At 36.3% G+C, this 20907-nt stretch overlaps 4 protein-coding genes across 4 annotated transcripts; 2 read left to right on the plus strand and 2 right to left on the minus strand.

Annotated features, from left to right (window-relative positions):
• The first annotated feature begins 711 nt into the window (after positions 1–711).
• Positions 712–5273, plus strand: LOC145597522 (uncharacterized). The gene is made up of 8 exons (XM_081653711.1): positions 712–1015; positions 1375–1519; positions 1610–1778; positions 2051–2321; positions 3704–3966; positions 4087–4302; positions 4383–4491; positions 4682–5273. Exons 1-8 carry the CDS (start codon positions 865–867, stop codon positions 4741–4743), a joined length of 1386 nt encoding a protein of 461 aa, XP_081509837.1. The 5' UTR covers positions 712–864; the 3' UTR covers positions 4744–5273.
• A 1451-nt stretch (positions 5274–6724) lies between these two features.
• On the plus strand, positions 6725–7681 carry LOC145599428 (early nodulin-like protein 8). The gene is made up of 2 exons (XM_081655813.1): positions 6725–6985; positions 7264–7681. The coding sequence occupies exons 1-2, from the start codon at positions 6793–6795 to the stop codon at positions 7626–7628; spliced, it is 558 nt and encodes a 185-aa protein (XP_081511939.1). The 5' UTR covers positions 6725–6792; the 3' UTR covers positions 7629–7681.
• Positions 7682–8419: 738 nt separating this feature from the next.
• On the minus strand, positions 8420–14752 carry LOC145597808 (putative N(6)-adenosine-methyltransferase MT-A70-like). The gene is made up of 7 exons (XM_081654053.1): positions 13525–14752; positions 12343–12441; positions 11325–11408; positions 10881–11236; positions 9809–10025; positions 9645–9724; positions 8420–9105 (listed from the first exon to the last, which is right to left on the minus strand). The coding sequence occupies exons 1-7, from the start codon at positions 14635–14637 to the stop codon at positions 8817–8819; spliced, it is 2238 nt and encodes a 745-aa protein (XP_081510179.1). The 5' UTR covers positions 14638–14752; the 3' UTR covers positions 8420–8816.
• A 341-nt stretch (positions 14753–15093) lies between these two features.
• Positions 15094–19673, minus strand: LOC145596639 (oligopeptide transporter 7-like). The gene is made up of 7 exons (XM_081652850.1): positions 19467–19673; positions 18856–19373; positions 18503–18600; positions 16993–17562; positions 16508–16763; positions 16003–16185; positions 15094–15849 (listed from the first exon to the last, which is right to left on the minus strand). Exons 1-7 carry the CDS (start codon positions 19495–19497, stop codon positions 15235–15237), a joined length of 2271 nt encoding a protein of 756 aa, XP_081508976.1. The 5' UTR covers positions 19498–19673; the 3' UTR covers positions 15094–15234.
• Between the last annotated feature and the right edge of the window lie 1234 nt (positions 19674–20907).

Below are 20907 nucleotides of genomic sequence, written 5' to 3' on the forward strand. Positions count from 1 at the left end.
TCCGCCAAAGTTAAAAGACTTTTGGGGGAAAGAGTTCATACATACAAGTTTCGAACTACCCTTAGTATCTCATCTCGCTACTAAATGGGCTACCAAATTGGCTACTCGTTTAACATGAGAAATAACAAAAGCATAAAAACATTAGCTAGAGAAGTAATGCCATCATAGAGAAGCCAAAGAGGAGAGTAAACATTTTTTAAAAGCATGTGTAATTGATTTAATTATAGTGCATTAGTATTTCAATTTTTTAGCTAACTTATTTATTTATTTATTTATTTTTGTGTCAAAAATAACAACTAACAACTATAAGTCAATAAAAATTGCAAACATGTATACACGATTATACCATTTATTTTCCACAGTGTTCTAATATTTTCTCGAATATATTAATCTATCGGCTAACATAATAACCTATCAGCTAGTCTATTTTTAGACGATTTTTCGATCACCTACTTTAAGAACACTCTTATATGCACTAACCTTGTTACAATATTACATCTTACATGGCTCCTTCCCTCTCTCGATCAACAACAAAATTAACAAAGCTAATTAAAGCTTTCTATTCAAGCCAAAGAAAAAAAAAATTTGCATGAGATAAAGTATTTATGAAGCTAATATCACTTTAATTCTAATCTTTATAAATTAAAATCCATGCATTGAAAAAAAAAAAAAAAAGATTATAAAATAATTACACACCAATTTCTGTTCATCCTTTTGCCTTTTACACTCCATCTCTCCTTTCATATTGGCACTCTCACACTCACTCTCACAATAAATTCCCAATCTCATTCTCTTTCTCTCTCCTCTTTCTCTCTTTCGTGAGTGTATTGCAGAAATCAGATCAAGAAAAGCTTAACATTAACAATGGAGATTTTCTACATTCTGGTGTTCGGTGCCATGGCTGCTGTTGTTGCAGCATTAGAGCTCAGCAAAAACAGCAAAGATCGCATCAATACTTCTTCTGCTTTCAACACTTTCAAGAACAATTACTTGCTTGTTTACTCTCTTATGATGGGTATCTTTCTCTCTCCTCAGATCTGCCTCTCTTTCCCTTCACCCCATTTAATTCTACTTTAGTATTTTTGAATGATCATTTTATGTTCTGTATTTCAGATCTTGGATATAGAATTGTTTCAATTTTTTAATTTTGAATGATTATTTGAAATGGGGTTTATGTATTTTGTCTTTTGATATGTGTAATTGATCTATTATTGTGCGTTTGTATGCTAATTTTAAAATAAATTATAGTAAGACATTCTCTGATTAGATTTGGTGATTGTCATTTAGGGGTATATTATATATTGTAGATTATTATTTAGGGTTGATTTAATTTGTAGTGAAATAATTGAGCTGATTTTAAATTATTGTCAACAGCTGGGGATTGGCTACAAGGCCCATATGTGTATTATCTATACACTACCTATGGTTTTAGTAAGGGAGACATTGGGCAGCTTTTTATTGCTGGGTTCGGATCATCCATGTTGTTCGGGACGATTGTCGGATCCCTTGCTGATAAACAGTATGATTATCTTACCCCCTTTGATGGTGTTTGAGCTATCTTAAGCTTTGTTGATGGTTTGACTGATTATCATCGGGTTTTCGTTTTCAGGGGTCGTAAGAGGGCATGTGTTACTTACTGTATTACTTATATCTTGAGTTGCATGACCAAGCACTCCCCACAATACAGAATTCTGATGGTCGGGCGTATTTTGGGAGGCATTGCCACTTCCCTTCTGTTTTCGGCCTTTGAGTCTTGGCTTGTTGCTGAGCACAATAAGGTTTGAATTGTACTGTCATTTTGCTTTGTAGTAAAACTCAAAACTTGCAGTTTCTTCAAACTTAAAAAGTATTAGTTTTTGGAGAAAAATTGGTAATCATCTATGTTTAGCTGTTTTCTGGAGAGAAGTGTGATTGCAATTGTGTATTTGTATTTGACATGGTTAGTACAAGTTATGAACAAACTGTTGTGAACCAATGAGCTACATGCTTATGTATTATAATGTGTTTGATTTATTTGTTTGTTAATCTTAATCCTTGTGGGTTTATGCAGAAAGGATTTGAACAGCAGTGGCTTTCTCTGACTTTCTCTAAGGCCATTTTCTTTGGCAATGGCCTAGTTGCCATTTTGGCTGGATTATTGGGCAATCTGCTTGTTGATACTCTTGGGTTGGGTGCTGTTGCTCCGTTTGATGCTGCATCCTGCTTTCTTATCATTGGTATGGTAATCATAATAACTTCATGGGGTGAAAACTTTGGGGATTCTTCAGAAAGTAAAGACTTGCTCACACAATTCAAGGGTGCTGCTGTTGCTATTGCTTCTGGTAAAGTGCTTTTTTCTTTTCCACAATCTAGTTCTCTAGTTTATAATTAACTAATTGTTATGATGCATCATGATCAATAATGGTTGATTCAGTCAGTCAATGTGAAGTATTTTTGTGTATAAGAGATGTATAATTGGTATTGCTATGCCCCTCAAGTTGCAATTTATTGCTGTGACTGGTGTGTGAGCAGTTTCTTATTTTGGGTCTTCATGTGTCATAGTAGCCAATGATGGCAGATGCTTTATTCATGTATGGCTTCTATTATTTGTCGGGAGAGGAAGAAAGTATACATTAACTATTTGAGTGCAATTTTTATCCATGTAATGAAGCCTCAAACTGTGTGCATATTAGTCCTGAATCTCCTGACAGCAGCAACTACATTACAGAATAAACTAAACTAATATCATGACACTTGACAGTATTGGAGAAATGTTCTTTCTTTTGCTTTTTTTTTTTTTTCATCAAACTGTCAAAATCAATTTTTAATTTTGACTTATGTACCACAGTACCACAGATGTATTCTTCTTATGATTTATCTTCTACTCTAGCCTGTTTGGTAGGTAGTAATAAAATTGTATGGAAAGTTTCATCTCAATGAGCATGGTAATGCAACCCCTTCTCCAAACTTCTACTGTCCTTGTTAAATTTTCAATACCACTCAACACCTCCTATCAAGTGCTAGTGAATTTTAATTAAATTGATAAAGAAGAGAGGTAGTCGGGGTGATGTACAATTACCATGGGCATTGACATAGGGCTTTCTTCTTAAAAAAAAAAAAACATACAAATGGCATTCCCATTAACACCGTTTATAACAATTACCAAATGGGCTGTTAGTTCTTCCTCTAGTTTTACCCAACTTCTTTTTATGTGGAGGACAACACAATTACCAAGTCTTTTGAAATGACCTTTCTGCTATTCAAAATATCGTTGTGTACATAATCATTGAGATCCCATTATCGACAGGAATCTCTCTATATTAGTTTACTGTTGATTGATTCCTTCAAAAATCCAAATCCGGTTCCTGGATAAGATAACCAAAGGGCACTATTCATATTGTGCCTTGTTTTGATATATTGTTGTTTATATGATCATGGCATTCATGTCTTTTTCATTCTGATTCATGAAGGGATTAGTGTTTTTGTGAATATATCATATTTTGCACCCATGCATTTCATCCACAAATTGAAGGAGTTGTTTCTGATATGAGTTTGACATGTATAAAAAGAAGTATGAAGATTTGGAATACTTGTTTTTAATGTTATGCTCCTCTATGCTTTCCCTCAGCTACCTGAGTTGCCTGATCATCATTTGTTCATTTTGCCCCCACTCCCCCATGTACAACTTGGAAGTGACTTATAAATTCTGCTAATTTGGTTACAGATGAGAAAATTGCGTTGCTGGGTGCAATACAGTCCTTGTTTGAAGGTTCCATGTATACATTTGTGTTTCTATGGACTCCTGCTTTGAGCCCAAATGATGAAGAAATTCCTCACGGTTTCATTTTTGCAACATTTATGTTGGCCTCAATGTTGGGAAGCTCCCTTGCATCACGATTGCTAGCCCGTTCTGCCAAAGTTGAGAGCTATATGCAGATTGTCTTTACCATATCTTCTGCCTCACTCACGCTCCCAATTGTGACCAGTGTATGTTGTTTCTAAAATGTTTTGTACTCTATAGATTTCTGATTTCTCTTGTCTTGTATTTCTGTGATAGCCTTTCTTGCATGTATCTAACCTTGGTGATTAATCTGTTCATGAAAAAAGTTCCTGGTAGCACCATCCAATGTGAAAGGTGGAGGTATGTCATTTGCCGGCTACATCCAGATGCTTGGTTTCTGTGTATTTGAGGCTTGTGTGGGGATTTTCTGGCCATCAATCATGAAGATGAGGTCACAGTATATTCCGGAAGAGGCACGAAGCACAATCATGAACTTCTTCCGTATTCCTCTGAATATCTTTGTTTGCATTGTGCTGTACAATGTAAGTTGGGCCTTGTTTCCCTAGTATTCACTTATTTTAATGGAAGGATGAGTGCTAACAAATTTGTTTTGTTTGGTCAGGTTGAGGCATTCCCCATAACAGTCATGTTTGGCATGTGTTCCATTTTCCTCTTTGTGGCGTCCATATTGCAGAGGCGGCTTTTGGTCATTGCTGATAGTCAAAGACCAAGTGAGTTGTAATTTAGATTGATATAATGTTCTTTTCTCCAGATTTTCTTGTCATTGTACACCAGGCTTCATGGTAGTCACTGGTTACTTTTAATACTGGAATTACTGCAATCTTGAAGTCAAAACTTGGTATTTTTCAAATGGAATTTTGTGCTTAGAGCTTTATTAATGAAGAATCTATATTGATGCAGAGCCACAAGAATGGACAGATATGAAGGAGAGGGATCCAGAAGACGAGCCATTAAATGCTTGATTTATTGGTAAAGTTTGTAGATTGGGCAAATTTCACTGCAAGTGATTCAATGTTCACAGTCTACTTACTTTTTGTTAAGAAATAAGATTATTTTATACGGAGTAATTCTTCAAAGATGACTAATGAGGTGAGTCAATGACAAAAACTTGATGGTCGTCATGGTAGCTTACTGGTATACTGTGGACAAGGCTGGATTCTTCCCCATGTTGCTGCTGCAATATCTGCTATTAGTGCTCCGACCCCGTCAGAGATATAGTTGGGCACAGCTGGTAACTGGGCAAGAATCTGCTCTTATTTTTGAGTAGCTTAAAATCATTGAGCATGTTGAAGTAGTAATAGGTCTCTAATTCTTCTCTTATATGTCCCATACTGTATACCTAGTAGTAAGTGTGGTTTATGGCAGTTATTGTTTACTACTGTAGTATATGCCCATATGTATTCATAGAAGTAAAATGTTGATGAACCCTTTTCCATATTTTATACTTTCCTACAGTTTATATATACAAGCATGTCTATTGTCTTTATGATTATTGACAGTATAGTAACTATTGTGGAACCTTTTCCTTTTCTGTCATAGGCCTCATAGCTAATCATCTAGATGGACTAGATCTTTCCATTGTTGATTTGTTGCTTACTATCAGTGTCTCCAAATGCAGATCTTTAGAGGAATGAGTAGATAGAGGGATAGTTAGTCCCTCAATCTTCCCTCAAGTGGTTGGTCGTTCGACCCCCCCCCCCCCCCCCCCCCCCCTCTCTATTCCTGTGATAACTTCCTGATTGAAAAGTTGATGGAAAATATACGTAGTATACTAAAATAATAAACAAAGAGACAATGTGGACGATGCAAGAGTATTATTGAATAGCTGAAACTTTGAGAAACCATGTGATTTGGCACATGAAAGAAGCAACTTGCATTTGTTTTGGATAATACATTGAAACATAATGCAAGTTTGGAACTAGCCAACCTTAGGGGGTTACTTCTCTAGATAACTTAGAAAACTACCTGACTCACGCGACTGCCATTATTTAGCTCCAAGAAGTTAATCAATTTTTTTTGTTAACCATGTCTCTGTCAACTTTGAAAAGTTTCCACAGACTTAGGTAAATCCTTCATAACCAGACCGGTTGAAATTTTTTTTTTTTTTGCATCTAATTTGACGATCTTGGTAAAAATCTTTGTAGATGTCTATATCGTGTCAACTGTCAAGTACAAGGTTCTCGATGATGACATATAACATTCAGCTCGTGCTTAAGCACTAGTGTAATGAGGCTAGAAGGATGTCACGAGCATTCCTATCATATACCATCCAACACTAATGCCATTTTGCAACGAGACCGTGCCGATGAAAAGGTGCTGTATAAATAAAGAGTGAAAAGCTGTCCGTATATTCTACTAAAGTGACTCTAATAGTCTAATTGTTACTCGTAAAATTTTCCACTATTCCCTACTTGACTACTTGAGCATTCCTTTGATAAATCACTTACCAAGTTCCCATGTTAGCTTGCTGTCTTCGAAGGGTGCTAACCCAACTGGCCCATGTGCAATTATCTAGCTTATCATTGATTGATTTTAACAAAAGCCTCTTCATTTCAAGAAAGTCATTTTCTATCCTAGCACTTCCTAATACCTTTCCACTAGATCTGGTCTTTTGAAGTAATATATAAAAAAAGTCAAAGCCGAGTTAGCATTACTAATTAACCATCACTCAATTAGCAGAGGTTCCAAATGCCAACTAGGGCCATAGCGAGTCGAGTTCAAGCTTGAGAAGGTTAGAATCCTTAGGCTTGGTTTGTCATTCATCTCGATGGGTCATGCCAACATTATTGGAGTTTTATTAGTCCAGTACAAGATGAAGGGTATTTTAGTAAAACAGCTCACGCGAGCAGTGTCTTCTTTTGAGAAACCAATCTGTCCTACCGCTGGCATTTCTCCCTCCTAAATCCCTTATTATAAAATTGAATCAATTATAAACATGAGTGAACACATTGAGCAACTTTACTTTGTGTAGAAACTAAAGAGTTTGAAACTTGAAAGAAGAGAGAAAAAACATGTTGAATATAATGAGTCCAAAGTGCTTATTCTTCTACACTTTGCAGCTTCTAATCTTATTGCAAGCCAAAGTGTTCTGTTTTCAGCACAAAGTTGGAGACTTAAGCGCTTGGAACATCCCTACTGCTGCTAATCCAGATGTCTACGTCAAATGGTCCAATAAAACCGGTTTCAGAGTTGGCGATTCTCTTAGTAAGTCTATACTACTCCCTCCGTCTCTAAATATTGTTTCCTACTTTGATTTATATTTATAGTGAGACGATCACCATTTATGTAGTATCAACATTTAGAGATAAATGAAACATTTTCATTAGGTACAATTAAGAATTAACTTATTCCAAAAATAATTTCTTTGATCTCTCCAATAACTAAACGGTCCATAACTATATGATGGTCTAGTAATCGGAGAGAATCCTCGTAATGCTAATTAGTGTGACTAATAATAACAATATGATGTTGCGGTAATGCAGTGTTTTTGTACCCACCAAGCCAAGATTCAGTAATACAAGTAACACCACAATCATACAAAACTTGCAACTTAAAAGATCCAATCTTGTTTATGAATGATGGAAATTCATTGTTCAACATAACACAACCTGGAGATTTCTACTTCACAAGTGGAGAAGCAGGACATTGCCAAAAAGGCCAGAAACTTCACATATTTCTTGATGGAAAAGGCGCTATTGCTTATGCACCATCAGAGGCAGAAACTGCAGCTGATGGACCTTCTTATCAGCAAAATTTTGGGTCTATTCCAACTGCATCTGCATCTTCTATCAGATATTCTGCAGTTTTTGGTTCTTTGATTGTTTTTGCGATCTGGGTTCTTGTTTAATTCATGTAATTGAATACAAAGAGGCATATTCTTCAATTTTTTGTCGGTCGATTTTTTTTTAATTATATATTATTGGACTTAGGGTCCTACTTTTGATTTGTATTGATTCTTTTAATGACATTGTTATAGTGCATAATCATGCTTTGTTTTTGTGTTTGTCGGTGTAATGTCTATGGTTTAGATGTATGTGTAAAATACTTAAGTGGCTAATTTTCAAACTCAATAAAAATTAAAACTACTAGTATAGAGCAAAAATTTGAGAATGGAGAAAAAATTCAAAGACTTTATTTTTATTTTATCATGTGAGTGTATGTATGAGACATTTTGATTTCCCAATACAGAGGTGTTTTAGATGAGTACTTGAAAGTCCTTTGATTCATTTAGCTTACGAAGGACATAATTTTAAACTTTGATAATGGATTATAAAGATAAAAAAAATAAAGTCAGTCATTCTATACATAACAATAAATAGTAGCTAAACAAGATGTAAAGAAATGTTTGACCACTTTGTAGGTTATATTTAATGATGGTAAGATGATCTTATACAAATGCTTCAATGCTCCTCAACTTTAAATCACCAGACTAATCTCATTTACGAGATTTTAGCCAAGTAACTACTGATAATTCATAATTGTAGCAAGTTTACTAATTAATTTGAACTTGATCTCATTCGATTATATCAAATGAGCTTAACATGAACAGGGTTATACTCGAAATTATTCCAGCAAGTATTAGTTATAGGTTGTACCAAAAAAAATATATTAACCTTATAAATATAGTGTTATACACTATCAGAGGCTTTTACTCTAATATCTCAATAATGGGTACTTTGGAACATCCCTAATTCATTATAACTGATCTACTGAAAAACCATCCTTGGTCAAAGATAATGTGTGTATAGCCTCAGCTGCTCAACATAATATCTCAAAACCGAGTAATGTACAACAAAAATATTGCTAAGGATGAGATAGGGAACCACTTGGGCAAGGATCCTAAATCAATATAAAATTATCAATTTTCTGTATTTCGAAGCATCATCATATTTCTCCTAATCTTAGTGCATTTCTGGTATTGCTCAGAATGCTCACACAACCATCTCCTGTCTAAATTCTACTCCGTACCTAAAAACTCAATAGGATATAGGATGCTTTCAAAGAATACAAACTACTGAAAATTGAGAGTATGAGACTAATCAGCTTTTACCATCTCAGCATCTTGATTGACCAGAGGCTTTTCTTCTGAAACATAATTTATTTCTGCAGCTGCAGCCTGAGTAAACGATTGTGGTGCGGGTGTAGTTTCAGCCCCTGAAAAGGGTGTTCTTGGTTGGGTACCACTAGGGTCTACATCCAAAGTGGAACTCCTTGGAGGTGATAGTGGTTCGATCTCAACATCTGGATATGCAGCTTTAAACCTAGCTCTTAGTCCTTCATCTACCAAGCGATTTCCACTGAGCTGATTTCCAAGTGACAACCACCTACATTCAAAATTGAAACTTTTTGTCAAGCAAAGATAGCAGGCAATAATGCTGTAAGCTGAAAAGTATCAAACCACTAGCCAGCAATTCATTGACTGAGATCAGGCAGCTAAATGTTCATATGGAATCATGTTCTACACACTGTTTTCGGGATTGAGGTCCTATGATCAGAGGGGATACATGGAATTGGATCATGTCACTGAATCGAGTCTTCATAGATTGTACAAATTCACTAAATATGAAAATGCTGATCCAGAACATCACTAATATTTTATTTTTTTGGAATATTGAGAATACTAACATGCACAATTGTACAGATTGAATTGTTTTTCCTTCTATTATTGAAATTGAAAGATATCATAATTATCTACCAAACTAAGCCTATTCCCCAGTACTCCAATAGATATGTATTCCATTGATGTCCTTCAAGAAAACATCTGTTGACTGCTGATCAACAGACCATTGCATATACACATCACAATAAACAAGATGCACTTTTCATCACATATAACAAAAGCTCAGTAGACTAAGAAGTTTACCCAGCATGAGTATTATGCATCCGAGCAAAGAGTTCTAGTTTTCTTGTCCTTGGACTTATCCTCTCAAGCAATGGATACATCTGCATATATATCACATATTAAAACATAAAAGCGAAAAATTATATGAAATCTGACAAGTTAGTCACAATTCACATCAAAATCACCTCATCTGGTTTACGACTAGTCTCCCGAACCTCCGCTACAAGTACATCAGTGTCAATGTTCCTATTGACCTCGGGATTTCCTTTTATTCCAACGAGGCAATGTTCTTTGCTGTGATTAAGCCAATGACCTGTCCGGCCCGTTCTAATAATTCTCTGAAGTTGATTAGTCTTCACCCAAATTATCTCTTCAACACGTCTATAGCCCCACAGGTCCAAACTGCAAGAAGATTTAAAGCATCAGCTGTTTGCAGCGAGCAGTGCAAGATAACATGTAAATATCAAGAGTCTTTGGACAAAGATTCCAATACTTAGACTGATTTAAGGATTAATACCAAAAAAAAAAAAAAAAATCCCTAGTGTTCTCATTAGATCCTTTTATGCTGCATTACAATCAAGATTTCAACTATAACTCCACCCATATGGAAAGACTTACTCTTCCAAGGCTCTATTTAACAAAAACAAAATGGAAAGCTGGGAGCTGAAAATGTAGCCAAACTTTTGAGTGACTCTTTTCACTTTTTTCAAATGCATAAATTTACCCCCAGCCTTAATTCTGCTACACTGATAACAGGGAGGCTGTTATTGATTGACCTATAGTCCCATGGGGTGCAATTGTCTACTACTCCACAATGAATAAGAAGTGTAGACAAAAATGGACATAAATATTTATATAAAGATGAGGATTAAAATGAAACAAACTATGCTAACTAAAATTTTAAAAGCTACCGGAGCAGCAAATTCATGTAAATTTGTTTACTACACATATATATTATCCACTCACAGTATCTTATTAGTTTAAACTAATTCAAGTGCATACATGACACAGCTAAAAATCAGAAAAGAAATGCAGTCAAATGGATGATGTTGGCCATCATTGTTTCCATCCTAGCCAACAAAAGACAAAATCCACAGAACTAATCCAATCACATTATGAGTACCAAAATAACATCTAGCATAAACTAAACCTTCAGATATGAATAGAAAAGCTAAAGTCAAATCAAATAATACGAGCAAGTTGACCACATGAAGCAACCTCAATCCATCAATATAGTGGAGAAAAACAGGTACATACCATTCACGACCAAGTTCCATTGCACGTCCGGTGACCCATAAGAATATCAAACCATCAGTCTGCAGTGCAGGAACATTAAGAGTACGCATTTCATCATCAGCCATTGTCCCGTATGGCAACTCCATATGAATATCCCATGGGGGATCAGCCATGATAACTCCAAATTGTCCCAAAATGTCCATTCTAAAATTCCGGATATCACAATTGATCCACTGTGGTTCACCAAGTTCTACTGCTGAACAATAATGTGCTCGCTGAGCCTTTAATGGCTTGGATGGAGGAAGAGCTGCAGTCCCCATCATCATTGGTGACACATCTGGAGTTGGGTCGAGCTCATAGTGAACATATTTGCACGTCTGGAACAAAAACCAGGTACAGTTAACATGAGCTCTAAACTACAAAAACTTGGAAGGTGAGGGAGATTCGAGGAGTGAAGAGATTTACCTTCATGTGTCGGCATGTATCAAGGAAAGAGCAATCTCCCAAATTTATATCTGTGTGTGGAGCAATTATTCGCCTAAAATGAACCTGAGAAATGCTCAAATAGGATAGAGGGTTAGAAACTGTTGATGTATAGGTTAATAACATATCACATGGCTAACAAACGTCACAAATCTGTCAAAGAGATAACATACAACCACAAAACATGAGGATAGTATTTTTTATTATTCATGTGCAGATAGGAAATCAATGTATTCTTGAGGAACATCAAATAAAACTATAATGCGTCAAAAATAAACTAGCACTGTTCTACTTTCACTAATCCTTTTACACTTCTTTAAATAAAATTTGTGTATGGTTTTATTAGAAACAACCACACAGCAGTAGGGTGCATTCTTTTTGTTTTAAACCTCCTCAATTATCTCAGCTAAGAACATCAGAACTGAATTCATTAGCCTCAACCGAACATATTTAAACTGATCTAACTTGTACCCAGCTGTAAAAGGAACTTATTAATCTGAACTGAATTACTCAAAACTATAAATTCTATTAAGGAATCGCCAGACCTGAAACTCGACATATTTAAAATGAAAAACAAAGTGATAGGGTGCATTAATCTAGACCACAGCTATAATGTTCCAACCTATGCCTATGTGTGAATATGCGTGTGTATCATAGTTCTTTGGGAGTCGGCCTAACCTCAAGCTGAGATGTGATTAACAACTGCAACATGTGTTGGGTTATGCAACTAGAAGGAGTGTAGTACTTCATTGGGCGTTAATTTAGTTGGCCAAGCCTCAAGCAGTAACATGTGTACATGATAGGAAGAGAAGGGGGGGGGGGGGGGTGTTTAATCTTGGGATAGCTAGCAATAGATTCATAAGAAACATAAACACTAGCTTGGGCAGTTGGGTCGGCTATACATCTCAAACAACTTGTGACGCAAACTATACAGCAGCAGTGCAGCACGGGCTGCACAGCAATCAAATAAATTGGACACAAAGCATGAAACTACAAGTACCTTTTCACATGCAATGTATGATCCAGATTTTTGTCGACAGTCCTCTTTCGTCAAAGATGCACAGTACTCCTTAAGTTGAGGTCCACCTTTTGTCTTAAACTGAAACAAGACATCAATAACCACTAATTCATGAGTCAACCAACAAGGATACTTTGTAATTAGAAGTCAGGATTATTGACAAAGAAAAAACAATCAGAAAAAGAAATAACTGTGCAGAAGTCACACTAACATAGAGAGCATAGATCTTAAGGCTTAGAAAAAGGTCTGGTATTAATCATATTCCTAGTGCAGCAGAGTAAAGCTTGACATACAAGCATTACAATATGTTTAAAATAAGGGCGTTTTCACCTAAGAGGCATAGGAAAAAAAAAAAAAAGTAATAAAATAGATAGCAATGTTTCGAGAAGCCTTGCAATAAAGGAAAGTTCAGCATATAGAGTTTAGGTAATATATTACAAGAAAATTGTTTCAAGAAGCCTTGCAATAAAGGAAAGTTCAGCATATAGAGTTTAGGTAATATATTACAAGAAAATTGTCAAACCAATGTTCATGGCAATGGTCTTCATATCCCAAAAAATTGTTTTACTATATAAAATTTCATTGCCACCAACTTATAATCTCATAGTGACACAATATGTTACAGAACTTTACAATAGTTATGGTGTATTGAGCACCAAAGCACTAGACAAGATGTTTCTGTGTCTACATCACAATACCTGAATAATACATCATAAAGGCCGGTGGTGCATAATAATACCATCCATGCTTAAAAGCTACTACGCTATTAATCAAGTGATACACAATATCATGCATACTGTAGGCAAACAATGACCTATATAGTCTTACACTTAAGTGTTAAGTTGTTGGATGAATGCCCTGGGTGGCTGCATAGGTCATAGGGGCATGAGATTTCACAACTCACAAAGGTAATCAATTAGCTGCCAAATTCTAACAATTCAGATCATATAGTTCAAAGTTTCACATCTTGATACATTCTATACTTTTCAAGTGCATTTGCAAGTTCGAGTGTACAATAAACTCACGTTCATCATCCCTATAGTCTAGGCTTCAAAATGATGTGATGAAATGATCCATAATCAAGGATGTAAGCAATAAGAACAATCTAAACCATAAATGCAAAAGTAAAAATATATCAACAGAACAAGAAAAAATCAAATAAACCTTCGCAGCCACGGCGGTTTCTTTAGCAGTAGGCCGGTGAATGAGGTCTAAGAGCTCCTCTCCAGTCTTAGACTTCTGCATTTCCTTAAAAGACTTCTTATTCAATAATGCTTCAAGATCCTTCATTACTTCCTCCTCCGAAACCTGTTTGACAGGCACACCAGAATTACCCACACCCATCGGTGCATTCGACCCGAAAGGCGGCCTGTGCTGAGGCGGCACACCCATCCCTCTATGCATCCCCATCATACCCATCCCCCTAGGACCACCACCACCTCTATGACCCATCATCTGCCCCGGAAACATCGGCGGCATACCCTGCATATGAGGATCACCCGGCCACATTTCCGGCATCCCAGGCCTCGGCATTCCCCTAAACATCGCCGCACCCTCCTCGCCGCCATCACCAGGACCATCACTAACCACAACTTTATTCGCATCAACAATGTCATCACCCTCAGGCAACTCTTTAGCAAGCCTAACACTATCAATATTCATGACCATAACCCCAGATTTCCCACTCACCCCAAATTCATCCAATTCAACACCTCTATTATCCTCCGCCAATGACCTCAACGCCACCTCAACCGCGCAAATCGCACCCGACTCACCGCCAACATCGCGCAACGCCGCCTTCTCAACCGCCGTCACTTTCGGACAATTCTCCAACTTCCGAAGCACCGTCGACGAGTCAATCGCATCCCACGGCTTCCTCTCCAACAAACACCGCGCAACCATTGATCGAACCACCGACAACGGACTTCCAGAAGCATCATCTTCCCGGCGAGCTGGAGGGTCCGATTTCAGGACCCGTTTAGGAGGCGGTTTGCCCCGATTATCAAGTGGGTGTTTTTTGAGGTGAAGGGGACGAGGAGTGGTGGGGTTAGGGTTTGGGGGAGGAGAGAGAGGGGTGAAGGGGCGATGGTTGAAGGTGGAGATTACTTGAAGAGAGAGATTGAGGGAAGAGACGAGGTCGGGAACTAGGGTTTGGAGTGAAGCAATGAGATCTTGTTGTTCTTTGTGGCGAGTTTCGATGCGAGCTTCGAGCTGTTGACGCATCTCTTTAATGGCGGATATGTCGTCGCTGGAAGTGCTCTCTGCTTGCGTCTCCATTGTTGCTGCTCTCGTAGTCTCACTGTAGACTGGATGAGGTTTTTACAAGGATGAACAATTGAACATCAACCCACTTTTCTTAGTTATGTTTTGCGGGAGGGCGTTTCTACAATTCAACTCAATATCGTTTAACTAACGACTTAACGAGTGCTTAGATCAACTAGTAAAAGAATTGTTCTACCTTCTACCTTAAATAACATTTAGGTTTGAAACTTGGAACCCAAATATATTTGTTGAAAGAGCTTTATTTCCTAATTAGAGTCAGGCCCAACTCAAATTCAGATTAGTCCGAGTCTAATAGGCTCTAAATTACCGGATATGCTTGCATAAAAACACACTATAAAGTCTATAACCATGTGGTTTTCTCAGGCTACAACTTAACCCTTGCATTACATTTTTATAACATTTTAATACAATTGCACCATAATATGAATATTAGATGCCAAAACTCTCTAGTAAAATCAAACTCTTTTATCCACAATTTATTTCAAATGTTGTAAAAAACCAAGTAACTTTTCAATGTACAATATGAATATTGCTTCATTAATGAAATTACAAAGAATCAATATTTTCTTACAATTTACAATGTGCATGACACTAGCGGTATACAACAGGACAACCTTGAACCATAACACCTTTCTCAGTTGGACAAGATGCATAAGGGCACCCATCAAGATCATTTCCCCACCAGCTAAGACTCACCTCCTCCAACCCCAAGCAAAGGTACAATGCCACCCCCATGAAAGCCAGACCAGCATCTAGAGCACCCGATAGCAAATAGTTATGGCGCTGCCACCAGTCAGGAGCATACCTAAACGCGACATATCCAGATAGGAAACCTACAAGAATCCATGTAGTGTAGTTCACTGCTGTTGCTGGTGGCATCATCCCTGTTGCAGCGATTAGGACAGGCATGTTGATAAGCCTAATCCATTTTTGGTTAGGGAAAGCCTTTGTAGCCAACCAAACAAAGACGGGAGCAATGGCTCCTCCTAAGAAAAACCAATTAATTGCCTCATAGATGCCTTCATCTCCAAAGATCCTGCGAGGTCCAACCAAGCCCCATATGACTGAGGCATCGTAGAACACTGTGTCACTAGGGCATGTCCACACGGTATTTGTGGAAGTCTTTTCACATATATCCGGGATAGTTTCCATTAGCCACCAGGCCGTGCCAAGGTAGACTAAGGCAGAGATGAGAGTTCCAACTACCTGAATTAAGAATACAAGTAAAGATAAGAGTACTTAAATAATCACTAGTTCTGACTACCTGAATTAAGAATACAAGTACAGACTACAGTACTTATTATATATATAATCACTACCTAGTTGAGATTACATATTGTTATGCCTTAGGAAGATTACCTGTGCCATGAACATTGTTCTAGGAGGAATTTTCATATAGTGGCCAAGTTTGAAGTCTTGCAGGAAGGCAATAGCTTGTGTCATACTAATGTATCCATAAACCTTGAAGCACATATTTGCCACTGGGTATCCAGGGTAGATGTATCCGATAATATACTCCGTGATGATGTTCAAACCAGGGCTCTGTACATTGTTGATCATTAAGTATTAGAACTTGATGAAAAAAAATTACCTCCAGAATATTTCACATTTACGATTTTAGAATGACCCTGAAGTATGTAATTAATGTCTTATGGTTAGAAGATTGAAATAACACTAGCAAATCTATTACAAAGGACAGTGTGGCAACTAATTCCGGATGGAGTTATTATGTATTCCGTACCATATGTATGTTATTATGACTCTTATGAGCAAGCATTTCCTATTAAGCTATTGTTGTACATTATATTGGACAGTAGTATAAGGTTGTAATGAACAATATACAGCTTATAAAATCAATGTATACCTGATTTGTGATGGCAGTTAAAATTCCAATAGGAAGTGTGAAGATGAAAGCAATGCCACAAGCAAGCAAGACACCCCACCACGGAAGTTGGAGCTGATCTTTGTAATACTCACAAGCAAATATGGTAGCGGCAATGTTAACCACCAAGATCACCCAAAACCACCATTCGGGAGCTTCCTTGTATCTTGCCATCAACTTTGTATGTATGTCCCTTTTCTTGTCCTTGAAGCTTGCTCTGCTTTGATCCCATATTTCCCTATATAAAGGAACGTTTAATCACTTTTATGTAAATAAGTACTCTCTTAGTCGAAAATTAGATGTCACAAACTCACTGTATCTCAAGTCTCAACCTCTTATAATCCACACCATAATATAATTATGTAGCAACATTTACTTGTAATAGTTGCATACCAAAAAAATCCAATTATGACTCATGAACTAATTTTTTTTAGGAAATGTGACATGAGTGGCAGCAATGTACGTACCTGCCATGGAAGAGCGCGACATGTACAATAGTAGCACTTAATGCAGCGAAACCAACTCCATAAGTCATAGCGAAAAAGGTGCTAAGGTAAAGAGGACCTTGTTTGGCATAAGCCTCTTGGTTGATATGAAAATTGGAGTCTACTATAGCAGAAATATTGTAAATTGAACCTGATGCTGTGAAAAGACTATCTGAAAATATGGGGAAAGTTTTTGCTTTGTAAAAGTTAAACCAGTAGCTAATTGGAGTAAGCACATACATTACAAGCACAAATCCAGCTGCCACATTGGCAGTGGCAAACCATGGGCTTGCAAGTGGGCTTCCAAGGTAGGATGAGATTGTAGACCAGTCTAGCCCAAATGCTGTGATTCCGAGCCCATATAGACCGGATCCTAGCTGTTGGGCTAGAATGGATTTGGGCCAAAACCAGCATATCCAAGAAAGGGAGGTTAACATTTGGAAGAGGTAGCCTGGAAAGACATAGTATGCAAAGCTGCAAGTGAAGGCTATTAGGAAGAATTGGGTTCGAGTAAGACCGCCTTTGGACCGTTGCTCTTTCCCGTGTAATGCCCTGTTGCATAACTTTGTGTACATTAGCTAATAAAATAAATAAAATGTGAAAGGTTTGCAAATACAAGTGCAATCTCAATTTAAGTACTTATACTACTAAAAATTTGGAAATTTAGTATTCCTTGTGAATTTGGATCATATATTGTTAAAGTATAATCTCAATCCAAATAGAAGATTAATGTGTCAAGTAACATTCGTATGAAAAAAATCTAACTTATTCTTTAAATTTTGATCATGTTAAAGCAACAATATAATCTTACAAAATACTTGGTACTAATGTAAGTAGCACTCTAACAAGACTAGACATCACTTTGCTCTAAAGTAGTTAAAGTGGCTTGTGAAACTGGATCTTTGTTGATTGCAAGCCAATTGGATGCAACTACACAAATTGCATGATTGTCAGAATTTTTTTAACTCGCAAGGGCCCATTGATCGTGGTTCACAAACACGTGATTTACATAGACATGCACTGGCCAAACTTGTTTGGGCCAAATATGGCCTACAGTTCATATTTTAGACTACTTAAAAAGTAAAGTAGTAGTTCAGTTCAACTCAGTTCAAATTGTATTGTATTATACTCCCGTAATTTACAAGATTAATGTACTCCGTATTAAGCTATCCTTTACTTCAGAACTTTGTGCTAACCTTGTACTAACCCTATTTTATAATATATGTGATGTTTTTACTTTTTATGCTATTGCTATTTATATTGTATTATACTCACGTTACATCTATTGTGATACAAATTTAGTACTCCGTATATCATATTTTCAATAGAATTTTTTTTTTTTTTTTTTGAAGAAATATTTTCAGTAGAATATAAATGGTGACGCATTGGCAATAATGGCAAAATACTTAAACATTTATATATGTCAAAATCTATGACTAATAATAGCGTGTAACATTTTAAATTCAGCACAAGTAGTTAGCTAATAATTTACCTGAATAGGGAAACTTGGACAAGATTGGCAGGCCACCACATTTCAGCCGGCTCAACCAAATAACGCCGGAAAATTCCAGCCCATCCAAATCCCAACACCTACCAATCCATCAAAAAGATGATCATATTAATTATCAAACCACAACCTTATTAATTAATCATTCATACTATCTAATAATTTCTTCATTCTGTCTCGTATTAATTACATTTAATAGTACTAACAAGTTACGTATTATATATAACAAGCAAGTTGAACAACTATCTAAATCATGTTGCAATTTATAAGAAACGGGACAAGTTGTGTCACTTAAGTTTATTTACTACAATTACAAATTACGGAGTAAATGTTCTTACCTGAGTGGTAAGAATAACGATCAAGGAAACAAAAAACGTAATTTGTTTCTTGTAAAATATCTTAACAACGGTAACAACATGAATGGCATACACACTTCCAGCACCAGCATTAGCAAAGATGGTAATAAGCACATGTTCCTTGACATTAAAAGGGCCCGGATTTAACGAGAACTCCCACCGCGTCCCTCTCAGCATCGGGCGGCTAGGCAACCTAGCCGCCATCCATTGACCGAGAGGAACGACGGCTATTTGAGCCGATATCGCGGTTATACTTAGAGGTTCCTTACGGTACCAGAAAAACTGGTTCAAAAACGAGAGTACAACACAAGACAACGTCCCTAGGGCCCACATTCTAAAGGTTAACACCGGAAGGTCCGGATCGTCTGTGGTTGGGACCGTCATCGCCACCTGCTCCACCGGCGAATTCTCTTCCTTTGATGATAATAATGGATCATGTAATTGGCTTTGACTTTCTTCTTTATTATCATCTTCTTGTATCTTATCTTCTTCTGATAAAACTACGAAATGGAAAAAAAGAAAGTCAAATAAAAATATGATCTAATAAATAAACCAACAAGTATAAAGACGAGAAAAGATGGTAAATTAATTACTTAAGGGGGTGTGAATATTTGGATCTTCCATATGTGTGGTGTGGCAAGCTAACTTGGTAGCTTGCAGTTTTTTTTCTTTGTTTGCTTGGTTGTTGATAGAGTAGAGATGTGGTAGGGATATGATATTATTATTGGAGTAGTTTTGGATACTTTTTTTTTTGGTAATCAGAGAAATGCCAAAATTGATGCAATTACTATTATTATTGAAACTTGAAAGAGCAGAAGAATAATTAATATTGCCTGTAATTTGACATAAATGATGGAAAGAGGTTAGATGAGGGTTGTTCTTCAGGGTGCATGTTGTCCCACGTGACATTTAAAGATTCACAAATTTCATTTTTTTACTACTGTGGATCTTTCAAGGGTTTGTTTCATTTGGTAAAAAGGTATAAAGTGTGAAAATGATGGTTGATTTTAATTTATAATCTTACCATATAGGCTTTTACCGGTTAGAATTATCATCTCCTCCTCCATCTTTATATACTGTGATAAATAACATTTCTATGGTAAAAAATATGGTGGTTTGATTTCACATTTGAACTTCATATCCTTGATTTTTAATTTATTGGGAGTTTTTACTTCCCATGCGCCCATGATATATTTTGGTGTTGGTTAAACAGGATCATTGTCTCCATCTCGTGTTTTTTTATTTGTCACTCTTGATATGATGATATCATGTCTAATTGTATAATTCTCCCTTAACCTTATAAAAGAATTTGCTTTATCTTTGTTATTTTTATCAATGTGTAATTAATGCTCATATGTATTGTTCAATACTGTTATGTTGAACACTCATTCTCACGTGTATGATCTTTTTTTATTTTTCTTTTTAATTCAGTCACATGTGATGTATCTTGAGTCTAGAGTGCATGTTCGATCACTCCCTTACATTGATTATTGGCGATTAAATCTTAGGGTCAGTAGAAATATCAATGAACTAAGGGTTCGTTCTCCTCTAATACTATGTTAAATACCAACTAAATTAAACTAATTTAATAGGTAGTCAAAGTAACATTTAATTTAAATTCAATCAAAATTAATACTCCGTAGTATTATTAACAACAACCCCTCCATGCCATCAAAAAAAAAATAAAAAAAAAAAAAAAACAAAAAACCTACCATCCCTAAAAAGGAAAAATTAATACTCGTAATTAAGTCCTAATATGAAAATTACATATGTATATATATAAAATAAACTTTTTTTTTGACAAGATATAAAATAAACTTAAAATAACTCCTAGTATCTATTTTTCAAGTATCAACTGGAATAGTTGACATTATTATTGGATATTTGGATCCGTAGAAAATGGTCCAAACATGTAAAACCTACACTACCTAACAAAATTTTTCAAATTACAAAATAAAATTGGCAGTACATGGTCATGGGGTAAGGTTCCCATCAATGAGAATGAAAATATAAATGAATTTGTTCAAGACCATT

This window comes from Chenopodium album, chromosome 20, assembly GCF_948465745.1.
Source record: "Chenopodium album chromosome 20, dcCheAlbu1.1, whole genome shotgun sequence".
Classification (NCBI taxonomy): domain Eukaryota; kingdom Viridiplantae; phylum Streptophyta; class Magnoliopsida; order Caryophyllales; family Amaranthaceae; genus Chenopodium; species Chenopodium album.